General features: G+C 36.7%; 1 protein-coding gene across 1 annotated transcript; it reads left to right on the top strand.

The window, feature by feature from the left end:
• The first annotated feature begins 316 nt into the window (after positions 1–316).
• On the top strand, positions 317–11808 carry LOC124642953 (thioredoxin-related transmembrane protein 1-like). Its single transcript, XM_047181754.1, has 7 exons — positions 317–485; positions 3870–4037; positions 4636–4810; positions 5682–5783; positions 7428–7556; positions 8124–8201; positions 10636–11808. The coding sequence occupies exons 1-7, from the start codon at positions 334–336 to the stop codon at positions 10741–10743; spliced, it is 912 nt and encodes a 303-aa protein (XP_047037710.1). The 5' UTR covers positions 317–333; the 3' UTR covers positions 10744–11808.
• The last annotated feature ends 1452 nt before the right edge of the window (positions 11809–13260 follow it).

The following is a 13260-nucleotide window of genomic DNA, read 5'->3' as shown; positions in this document are numbered from 1 at the left end:
AAGAGGGTAGAAAGCTAAGATAATCATCAGGAACACCCTTTGTTGTGTATTAGTGGCGACATCTAATGTGGAACCCGAAAAACTAACCTTTATGATATGTACTGTGACGCGTTATAGATGGCAGCAGCATATTATATGCCTAAAAATATGAATAATTTATTTGAAGCTTTTTACTAGCAACTATGACTGTAATCTTTATATTAAATAATATTTTTCATATTTATTTCATAAAAGGTAGAATAAAATATTTAACCCTAGAACACTGCAATGATTTAAGTAATAAAAACTATTAAAAACTATTTGGAACTTGGCAACATTAAATCAAAATCAAACATGGCGCGCGTACACACGGTTCCGCAAATTTTTCATTTTTTCATTTATTTCTCATTTATTTTATGTTGTTTTACTGGTTTTGTGAGTGCCAATCGCGAATTGAATGAAGACAACTGGATAGAAATCCTTGAGGGAGAATGGATGGTCGAATTGTGAGTACTTTTCCTTGTAGCCGGTGTCAACCAATTTACGGGAACGTGTCAAATTTTTTCATTCATTATTTAGGTGTGAATAATCGGTATTACTCATTGAAATTGGCTGTGAAGCTGCTGGAAGACCTCATTTAGGTGTTCCTCGATTTATTTACCTGAAAAGCTGTTTATTTATGGCGTAATTAACGTCAGGAGCAACCCACTCGTTTGGGTTCATTAACCACTGCAAGGTCGTTAGGGTCTATGTAAAAGCACCGTTTTGAAAACCGTGACGCATTGTCTATTGTTGTTACATGTCTAAGTACTCAAATTACGTGTGAAATTCAGCTTCCATTTTGTAGTACACCGTGACAAAAAGTCCAGAAGGAAACAGGAAAACAATACCATGTTCAGAATAGTCTGTTATTCTCATTTTATCCTTGAAAATATAATATAAAATGAAAAATATAGGTACAGCTACCTATTCATTTATTATTTCTTGGTTGAACTTGTAATTTTTCTTATGAGATTCAAATTCAAAAAATACATAATTAAGTAAATATTTTTCTAAGGCTTCTAACTCTAAAGAGGTTTATAGCAGACACATAATTTATGGTCATTGCCCTTTACTCAGTTAATTACATGAGTGTACGTACATAATAATTATCTCTATGCTAAATAACTGTTTATCAGGTGAAGGCAGGTTAGAGAAGTGCTGACATTTTGTATGTTTGCTGATATTTTTTGATGTTTAAAAGTGCTAATTTCCAGCCTGGTTTGATTAATTTTGAATGAAATGAAATTGCTTTACTAACTTACTTTGAATTTTACTAACATGGACAAAATCAAATCCCGATAAAAATCTGTCTAAATCCATTGTTCATTTTCATCTCTAAACTCTTCAGCACAGTCTCTTAATTTTAAAAAATTATATGGCTACCAAAGATCATACTAAAATCTGATAGTTGCATTACCAAATTCTATTCATTCAATTTATTCAATTGGTCTGATAAAACAACGTGAAAAACAAAAGACAGCACCCAAAACACCCACCCTTCACAACTTGCTATATGTTTCTGCTCGGAAGAAGTGATGCAACAAACTCCCCAGCAACACATGTCTGTCTGTTAGGTTTGAAGAACCAGATTTATACAAAAAAGTCCCAATATAACTACTTACTGGCTGCATAGACAGCTAATAGACAATTTGGACCCATGAATCATAGTTTCGAAAGTTGTATGCACAAACATTGCATCACTAACCCATACATGTATGCTAATGTATTGTTACTAATGCTAAATGCAATTTGTGATGCAGACTTGCATATTTTATCATAATGAATGTCATTTGTAGTAGTTTTGGATGTTTTTATAAACACCATTGTGTTTGCACTACTAGTTTATATATTTTCTACAGGGAAATTATATAGTATTATGTACTTTATTAATAAATCATATCATCCTCCGAGCCTTTTTCCCAAACTATGTTGGGGTCGGCTTCCAGTCTAACCGGATTCAGCTGAGTACCAGTGCTTTACAAGAAGCGACTGCCTATCTGACCTCCTCAACCCAGTTACCCGGGCAACCCGATACCCCTTGGTTAGACTGGTGTCAGACTTACTGGCTTCTGACTACCCGTAACGACTGCCAACGATGTTCAATGACAGCCGGGACCTACAGTTTAACGTGCCATCCGAAACACAGTCATTGGTGTCTAAGATATACTTAGAAAGTACATACAAACTTAGAAAATTTGCATTGGTACTTGCCTGACCTGGGATCGAACCCGCGCCCTCATACTTGAGAGGTTGGTCCTTTACTTTATTAATAAATAACTATAATTATTTAAATATTTTGTGAATATGTTTTAAAATATTGTCCGTCTTTCCCGGTTTTCACACCAAAACCAATGAACCAATAATGTTATTTGGTATTTGATACATAGCCTAGAGCCTGAGAAAGACAAAGGCTACATTTTATCCGGTTGCGGAAGGCAGTTCCCTGCTAACTATGGTTATAATATTGCATCTCTTCTATGTATAGTTGTTGTAAGACTGCAAGCAGATATCTCTGTGCACATAAAATAACCTGAACGTTTTAAAAAAAGCATTTAGTATGTAATTTAAATACACTGTTAGTAAAAAATCTAGTTTCTTTTACACTGTATAATGTTCACAACTATGTGGACAATACTGAGAAAAGATAAAAAAGCCATAAACAGTTAACAGGTTGTTAAAGTAAACAATAAAGGTATGATGTCATTTGTGATGACAACAACCATTTCATCATGCTTTGCTATATTAATATGAACCACACCTAGTTTTCAATACATTGAGTTCTTCTAATCAACCAAATTTTTCATTGTTTTTATTTCCGATCTATTTTATGATATAATTTAATATAAAAATACATGTAAACTTATGGTAATGAAATGAAACGCGAAGCAAAATACTGGTCAAACATCTGGTTTTTGTACTGTTATAAATATCGAGCGAAAGACGACAAAAAATGCTGTTTTTATATGTTGTAGTAGTTATGGCCAAGATAAATAATAATAACAGCATCTGTGATTTCTGTTGCATAACTGCATGGAGATAGATGGATAGCTCCTCTTTGTAATAGGATCCCCAGGTTAATCTTTGAATAGGAAAGCCTAAAAAGGTCGTTGTGCACTATGTCGTGTTGTTTTTTATTTATTTAACCATTTATGTACGCAGTGATGTCGAATATAGTCGTGGTGGCCTAGTGGGTAAAGGACCAACCTCTCAAGTATGAGGGCGCGGGTTCGATCCCAGGTCAGGCAAGTACCAATGCAACTTTTCTAAGTTTGTATGTACTTTCTAAGTATATCTTAGACACCGTTGACTGTGTTTTGGATGGCACGTTAAACTGTAGGTCCCGGCTGTCATTGAACATCCTTGGCAGTCGTTACGGGTAGTCAGAAGCCAGTAAGTCTGACACCAGTCTAACCAAGGTGTATCGGGTTGCCTTGGTAACTGGGTTGAGGAGGTCAGATAGGCAGTCGCTTCTTGTAAAAAGCACTGGTACTCAGCTGAATTCGGTTAGACTGGAAGCCGACCCCAACATGATTGGGAAAAGGCTCGGAGGATGATGATATGTACACAGTGAACACATGACAATGTTGTGAAAATTACCCATCTCATGTCCATCACCATAATTCAAGTTTTATGTGTGGATCAGGAAAAATCTGTATTATTCAAGAACCACACACGATTATACTTACGTTGTCCATGTATTAAGTATTTCAAATATGGCCACGACGTTCTAGGACACACCTTTAGATCTTCTAAGGCCTCATATATATATATATATAGTGCCTCTCCCTCACCCTTAAAGACATCCACAAAACCATCAGTGACATTCCATGCCTCTATTTTCTTCGCAGCTATGCACCGTGGTGTCCAGCCTGCAACGCCTTATCCCCGGCATGGCGGGAGCTATCAACGCGAGCCACGCGCAAGTCCCTCGGCGTGAGGACTGCGGCGGTAGACGTTACCAAGTCTCCTGGCCTTAGCGGGAGATTTGTGGTCACTGCGCTGCCTACTATCTTCCAGTAAGTATTTTAGTTACTTTTGTTTCTTTTAACTACTGAAGAATTTGGGGAATAGTTAGAAATAGATGGAGAAGACTGTACAGTTCTCGTTCCAAAACGAAATTCCTCCCACAAATCCGAGCATGTGTTGCTACCTGCTGATACCTAGGATTGGTTTCTACGCAACAACTCTCGCAATCTTCTGTGACGACAAAAAGTTTTCTAAGAATCATCTTGGAAAACTTTTTGTCCTTCCAACTTACCAGTCATAATAGGGTCCCAGCCGATTGTCGGTCACGGTGGCTTGTCTCATAGAGATCAGCTAGCTGTGCAGGTAATATAATAGTGCACAAGCATTTCCACAGACACAAGTGCACTCTCTATTCCTTCACTCTCATAGCGCGGTGGGACGGCAATCCGGCACCACCAGAGAGATCGGTCGCCAATTACACTTAATTTACCAATAATTTCTAAGCACTTTCCCTTCAATGTCACTAAATAGTAATAACTTTTACCTCATACTCTAAGGGCGCTTTCAACTTATGCGTTTCTTGACGGCCGGCCGGCAAGTTGAAAGCGCCCTAAATCTCAAACATAACCACTTTTCTTCTATTTCCAGTGTGATCGACGGTGAATTCCGCCAGTACAAAGGTCCCCGGGACGTGGATTCCATGCTGGGCTACGTGGAAGACCAGCGGTGGAAGCAAACAGAACCAGTCCCATCATGGAAGGCGCCCAACTCCATACAGATGACTCTGGTTGCTGAGTTCTTTAAACTCAGTCAAGCGCTCAGGGTACGTGGTTTATTAATATCCTTTGCACTTTTGTTAATGATTGTGTTATACCTCTGGTAATTCGTTTTTTTTTTATAATAATTGATTGGGACAACTGTCACATTGTCGGTTTTTCTTTGGTCAAATTCGAAGTCAAAATTTATTTCATTTTATTTTAAACTAGCTGATCCCGCGAACTTCGTATCGTTTAAACCTTCCCTGGACCGGTACAAACATTTAAAACCAAAATAAAATAAATCGGTCTAGCCATTCTCGAGTTTTAGCCAGACTAACGACCAGCAATATAAGATAAGATAGGCCTATAAATATAAAAGCTCTTTCGAAATTTGTTTACAATAGTTTATAGTATATTTATTCCTGAGAAAGTTATACGCCTTATTAATCAAAATCGTCTTAAATAATTATCTTAACTTTTTATCAGTGAGATCAAGGATACATTTAGGTAGCTTGTTATAAAAACGTACACAATTCCCTAAGAACGACTTATTTGATTTTGTTAGCCTAAACTTGGGAACCACTAATTTATGTTTGTTACGTGTATTTATCTGGTGAATATCACTTTTTCTTTTATTTTTATGAAAGTTTTTGCGAACTAACATAATATTTTCAAAAATATACAAAGAAGTTAATGTAAGTATATTAATTTCCTTGGAGAAGTCTTCCACGACGTTTCGGATCCCATGCAGCATCCATGGTCGCGGGCAGACTATCCGTAAAAGTAGTTTTATTTCAATGTCTAATATTCGCCTAGGTGTCAGAAATAAATATATTTTTGCTGATTTATCTGTCATATAGCAACACGAGGAAGATGCATTACTGCAGAAAATACCAGTAAAACTGCCTTAAAACTCTTGAATATGGCATGTTTCAGAGTGTTCACAACATGCTGATGGAAACATACGGGCTGCCTACATGGGGCTCCTATCTGATCTTCGCATTAGCCACCATATTCATTGGAGCACTACTTGGACTGGTATGTATTTTATTATATTTTTATTTTATTTATTTATTTATTTACTAGAAGGAGAATCAACAGCTGTAACAAAGGGATAACAATTCTATATGATATAGTTAGCCAATTATAGATTCTCACGGGTAGAAACTGAAAAAGTAACAGACAACTTAGGATCACTAACAAGCACGATAAAAAAAATAAATAATAATAATAAGATTATAACAAAATATCACTTGGCACAATCCGCACTCTTGAAAAAGTCCGTATTCAGCTGAGTGCGCGCAGTATAAGTTTTAGTAGTAAATAGGTCAAATGAGAAGTCCTTACAAAGAACATTAAAGTCTTTTTTACTCGCTCGCACCATGTATGAGTTTCGCCTATAGTTAGAAGAGGAATAAGGAATGGAGATAGGCGGATTAAATCTAACCGATCTCTGGGGAACATTAAAGCATAGTTTATGCAGGAGATCAGGACAGTCAATCTCATTAGAAATAATTTTTAGTAGGAAAGTGCAATCTGCTAATCGACGACGCTTTATAAGTGGTTGTAAGTGAAACTTCTTGCAAACATTTATGTAATTATCAGAATGGTACGGTATACGCAGCCGAAAACACAGAAAACGAATAAATCTCTTCTGAACATTCTCGATACAATCAATGTATTTGCCATAACGAGGGTTCCAAATTTGTGACGCATATTCAAGGTGACTTCTTACAAAAGAACAATAGAGGATCTTGAGAGTTTTGGCGTTTTTAAAACACCCTGCGACTCGCATTATAAAACCAAGCGACCTCGAGGCTTTTGCCACTATTTGTTCAATGTGGGTATTAAACAGAAGTTTTGAATCATGAAACACGCCTAGGTCACGCACACCATGGCATCTCTGCAGTTGCTGACCTTTAAGTTTATAAGTTGTAGGGCGAGGGACACGTTTTCTGCTAAAAGAAACTACTGAGCATTTGACAGGGTTCAAGTCTAATTTATTAGTCAGTAGTATTTATCATCATCATCATCAGCCTTTTTATCGTACCACTGCTGGGCTGCGGCCTCCTCTCACACAGAGACGGATTGAGGGTTAATCACGACTATAACACACGCGCCGAGCTTAAACACGGCTGAGTTACACAAACGGATTTCCGAAAATAAGTAAATAAAAATTACATATCAATTTACTGTTGATTTGGGTTGATAATCATTAGCATAATTATTATTACGCCATTGAATTTGACTTTTACTTTTGCAAATCAACAGCTTGTATACTTTGTACTCAATACATAAGAGATTGGTGCTTTAAGCAGTACGCCACCTCAACTCACAATCTTTCACATCATCCTTCGAGCCATTTTCTCAACTATGTTGGGGTCGGCTTCCAGTCTAACCGGATGTAGCTGAGTACCAGTGCTTAGGAGCGACTACCCTATCTCACCCCCTCAACCCAGTTAGACTGGTGTCAGAATCTTTGGAATCTATACTAATATTATAAAGCTGAAGAGTTTGTTTGTTTGAACGCGCTAATCTCAGGAAGTACTCGTCCGATATGAAAATTTCTTTCAGTGTTAGATAGCCCATTTATCGAGGAAGGCTATAGGCTACTTTTTATCCCGGTAAGGGCAGTAGTTCCCCGTACACCGACTAATTTGTATATTATGATTTACCTTCCAGATCCTAGTATGCATCATAGACCTGCTGTACCCGCCGCGGCGCGGGGAGAAGGTGTTCGTGTCGCAGCAGGAGCTCGACAAGCGGGCCAGGGGCGACCAGGATGCTAAGGACAAGTCGGATGATGATCAGGTGTGCAGCCATTTTATCAACTGCCTACCCTGGCCCATACTATGTTGAAGTCCGCTTTCAGTCTTGACAGGAGGTAGCTAAGTACTAGTAATCCACAACCTAGTTACTTGAGCAATCCGATACCCCTTGGGTAAAACTGGTGGTCAGACTTTCTGGCAAAAAAGTACCTTTCTATAGTTCGGCCATTCAGAGAATGCGTTCCTGACACGTCGCGATTGAACTGACGACGTAACTACATTCATTGATTATTGATATAATAATGTTGTTTTAATGCTCCTCAATTGTTAAAACGGTAAACAACCAGCAAAAATATTTTTATCGTAACTGCAACGCCATTGCAAAGTTACGTCGTCAGTTCAATCGCGACGTGTCAGGAACGCATTCTCTGAATGGCCGAACTATAAAAGTAAATAAATGCTACATAAAAAAGTTTTATTTTTAAAAAATTCAAGGCCCGCGACTTAGTTTTGTATTTTTTTGCAATTCCCACCTTATTTCCATACTATTAAAGTTATCCGACTGAATGAATATTTTATGAGTTGTTAACCAAATATGTTATTTGTGTAGGAGCTGATCAACGACGACATCGTGGATGATGACGACAATGAAAAGAACAGCGATGCAGAGAAGAATTCACCCAGCGATGTGAGTAACATTCAATAAAAAATATTTTCCTATAATAAATGAAAGCAATTATAGTTCGGCCATTCAGAGAATGCGTTCCTGACACGTCGCGATTGAACTGACGACGTAACTACATTCATTGATTATTGATATAATAATGTTGTTTTAATGCTCCTCAATTGTTAAAACGGTAAACAACCAGCAAAAATATTTTTATCGTAACTGCAACGCCATTGCAAAGTTACGTCGTCAGTTCAATCGCGACGTGTCAGGAACGCATTCTCTGAATGGCCGAACTATAATTTTGACAAGCTTTTATTTTTAAACGGTTTTATTTAGCTTACCCCGTTTGTTTTATTTATTCATTCTTGGGTCAAATTTAGTAATTCAAATTTCACCCTCTTCCTGTCAACCGATTAATCTGAAATTTTGTATACACCTTTAATTCCGATGACAATACAATATAGTAATATCAATAACATTGTAAATCCAATATGGCCGCCGGCACAAAATGGCGGATAACGTAGATTTTATCAATCCCATCAATATGGGTATCAAATGAAAGGGCTCAACAAGCGGAATACAATATACTATAAAAAATTGAAATCCAAGATGGCGGCCGCTACAAAATGGCGGATAACGTAGGTTTTATCAATCCCATCAATATGGGTATCAAATGAAAGTTCTCAACCAGTAGAATACAATGTACTATATAAAATTAAAATCCAAGATGGCGGCCTCTACAAAATGGCGGATAACTTAGGTTTTATAAATCCCATCAACATGGGTATCAAATGAAAGTTCTCAACCAGTAGAATACAATGTACTATATAAAATTAAAATCCAAGATGGCGGCCTCTACAAAATGGCGGATAACTTAAGTTTTATAAATCCCATCAACATGGGTATCAAATGAAAGGTCTCAACAAGTAGAATACAATTTACTATGCAAAATTGAAATCTAAGATGGCGGATAACGTAGGTTTTATCAATCCCATCAATATGGGTATCAAATGAAAGGGCTCAACAAACAGAATACAATATACTATAAAAAATTAAATCCAAGATGGCGGCCGCTATAAAATGGCGGATAACGTAGGTTTTATCAATCCCATCAACATGGGTATCAAATGAAAGGTCTCAACAAGTAGAATACAATTTACTATGCAAAATTGAAATCTAAGATGGCCGCCGCTACCAAATGGCTGATAACAATTTTTTATCAATCCCACCAATACGGGTATCAAATGAAAGGGCTTCACAAGTAGAAAACTGTCAGTAACTCCAGCGGGGCCCAACAGGGCCAAGGCCTGCCTGGGCTGCGAGATTGTTCGAAAGAGTTACCGCGGCCCTGGTACATAAAAGGCCTACGACGGAACAAAACGGTTTCTAGTCAAGAGTCTGACACTCCCTCACCGCTGCTGACCCACAGCAGGAGAGGTCATGTGATGATTTTTGGGGTTGTTAAAAAAAAAAGTATCTGGAAGGGCTATGTATTGAGGAATTAGATTGTAATAAATTGTCAGGTAAGAGACCGTGTAATAATGATACACTAAATGAATTAGATAGAATGAGGAATATTCGGTACGCATTTTCATTAAATACTAAAAACTAGAAAATAAAAAATCGGTAAAAAAACTTTTAAGTTAAACGGTTTTATCTTATGTGCACTGAAAACTAGAAAATAAAATAAAAAATCGGTAAAAAAACTTTTAAGTTAAACGGTTTTATCTTATGTGCACTGAAAACTAGAAAATAAAAAAATAGTTTCTTACCTGTCAACCTACGTAGGTGGTCCCGGTCATATTAAACTAAAATAAAAACGTGGGGCCCATTAACTATTGCTGTAGTACTTTCTTCTAGAGGTATAATAGGTGTGGATTGCATCGACTTACTATAATCGTAACTGGAGATTTTGACAATCAATAATCAGCCGTAGCGGCTTCACCAGCGAACGCTGAGCTCAAGATCTACCAAAGTATAAAGATATGCTTTGCCATAGGTAGGATTTCACAGGGGCCCCACGTTTTTATTTTAGTTTAATATGACCGGGACCACCTACGTAGGTTGACAGGTAAGAAACTATTTTTTTATTTTCTAGTTTTCAGTGCACATAAGATAAAACCGTTTAACTTAAAAGTTTTTTTACCGATTTTTTATTTTATTTTCTAGTTTTCAGTGCACATAAGATAAAACCGTTTAACTTAAAAGTTTTTTTACCGATTTTTAACCTTCAATGTTATTTATTTAACTAAAGTTATACAATCTTGATATGACATGTTACTAAATAACTGTAAAGAAATTGTATAATATTAGTTTAAGAAGTATATGTGTAGAAAGATCTATTAAAATTATTTATTTTCACTTAAGTACCTAATCAAAAGGTGTATAGTTAGCTGTCAAACTGCACCACTATAAGATCTTAACAATATTAATCATTTTATTCTCCCCACAGTCATCAGAGGAAGACAAAGAGAAGCCGGCGGCAGCGGGCGGCGACTCCGCCCCCGCGGGCGCCGAGCGAGGCGAGGTCCGCAAGCGCAGGCCCCGCAAGGCCGACTAGGCGACCGCCCGGGTCTAGCCCACACACTTGCTTACGCCGGGGACCTACAGTTTTAACCAAACAGCAACATCTAAAACATGGAGGACATAATGTATAGCGGAGATGTCATAACGCGAAATCTTCTAAGAAAGTAGCGCGACAAAATGCGGGGCGAGGGGACGAGAAACGTTACTAGCTCCGCCCTTATACGACTTCTTTGGAACCAAATCACCTATCAATCAAGATCAATCTTTGACTGATTGGTCTTGATTTAACAAGGATGTCGAACGTCTCGTTAGGTGTAGTTACTGGTCGTTTTAATCGTACCTACCGAACGTTACTTGACCATAAGAAGGCGCCTGACCTACCAGCCTTATGGCATCTCCGCTCTTCTTTCCTTCTTCCGTGATCACTTGTTAGGCCAAAACTAAGAAGTGTACAGTTAAACTGACAATGTATTTTAATTATTAACTTTTATGGTTGAAACTGAAGGTCTGTAGCCGTCTTTACACAACAACACTAAGACAACATCGGTTCATATATTTTCTGATAGTGTGCACTTTTTTCAAAATTTTGTTTTTACATACTAGAAAAATATGTCAAGTAAACCCTGTGACCTATGAAAGTATCTAATTGAGATTCTATTCATGTTAATATCACCCAGATGCAAGTAAAAAAAACTTTAAAAAATAATTCGAAAATCATAATAATATGACAATACAGTTCAGCGGTTAGCGCCTTCTAAGTTATAACTTCATATGGTCATGAACCCATTATTTTTTTTGTGAATCTCTAATATAAAATATACAGAATCTTGAAAACACGCACACTGTTATAAAATATTAACACTTAAATATAATTTACTTACACTATCGGAAAATATTGAAATCGACTTACAACAAGCGAATTATAAAGTTGGTTAGACCTCTTAGAGCGAAAATATAAAATTCCTGAGCTTTAGAGGTCAGAAAAAAACGAAGCCTTATAGCGGTTTCTTATTAGCAAGGAGAATTCGCCCTTGACCTTCAAGGTCACCTACAATGTCGCGAATTGAGTAATCAGTTTCAATTTATGAAATAACTCGGATTATTTTTCCGACCCAAATATCGACCAATAGAATTGCACCATTCGACGTCACGTGGTACAACCTACATGGTATTATACTGATAATTTTTTGAATATTTTCTCTGGTCGTTGCTATGTCAAACTGACAGGTTGTGGCCGACATTTGGGACGGAAAAATAATCCCCCGAATACCACACGAGCTTCAAAATTCTCTGGCATTTCCCTCAAGGTTCCCTGCAAACAAATAAAGTCGTCAAGTTTTCCAGGAAAAATCACTCGCGCTTCGCGCTCGTGATTTTTTAACCTGAAAAACTTGACTCCTTCATTTGTTTGCAACGATCCTATCGGAAAATACCCGATAATTTTGAAGCTCTTGTGGTATTATAAGTGAAAATCTGTTAAATTTCTCTGCATTCTACCATGTAAATTGTGGTTGCCGGATAAAAAAAATCGGGAATTCAAAATAAGGTTTGCAAACGGTCTTATTAAAATATCCTAAACTCGCTACTTATTCAACAAAGAAAAGAATTTAAATAACCTGCTTCCGTTCTGGGTTCACCCGCGGCCCAAGAAACTTTCGCACACATGGTTAAAAACCTCCGGGTTTATAATTTTAGCAGGATATACATTGACCTTGTCAAATATCTAGCAACACTATTAACATGGCATGAAATAAAATTATTGAAACGTTGGCAACACTGGTATCTTAATTCGCGACCGGCCTACACTATGGTATGACAAAAGTAAAAGTAAAGATTGTTTGTAGTGCTCGATTCATACCATTTGTATTTCTTGTAGTATGTTGATATTTAACTCATTTTTATTTTTAAACGGCACAAAAAATGGGTAGAAATATAATAAAATGCTAGGAAAAATTTGTAGTATCCAAAGCCGGCAATTGACGCTACATATCTTTCCTAACATTTTCTGTCATGAATTTCCGCGAAGTAACGCCTGATTTCATAATTTTATATGGAAATCGAATGGTATCTTATGTATTCAGCGTGAAATTTTTGCCATTTACACGCATTTACTAGCATTATGGACATCTTACATATGAACTTTAAATGCTTGGAGAGTAAAAGTAGTTAAATATCAACATTCACGTATGTTAAAATTATTCTCTGTGTTGTCTTCCCATTATTTTTAACCGTCATTTATTATTTAATAATTATTATTCAATAATTTTATATAAAAATGTGTTGCTTTTCAAGTAAGCTGAATCTTTTAATTCATATATTTTATAGTATTTCATTCCATAAAAAGAGTAAAACAAGATATATTCGTATTTTCTCACATCGCCTACTAAAAACATGTTGGCATAAGTTTTTATGAAAAATACTCAACTCCAAAAATGTCTAATTTTCCATATAAATATGTACGAAAATACGAACTGTCCTTGTTACAATATAATATGAGGGTACAAAATATTTTATTTCATTGCTTTTTTTCAAAATTTCCTCATTTTCAACG

This window comes from Helicoverpa zea, chromosome 26 (assembly GCF_022581195.2).
Source record: "Helicoverpa zea isolate HzStark_Cry1AcR chromosome 26, ilHelZeax1.1, whole genome shotgun sequence".
Taxonomy (NCBI): domain Eukaryota; kingdom Metazoa; phylum Arthropoda; class Insecta; order Lepidoptera; family Noctuidae; genus Helicoverpa; species Helicoverpa zea.
This window is presented reverse-complemented; position numbering and strand designations above follow the sequence as displayed.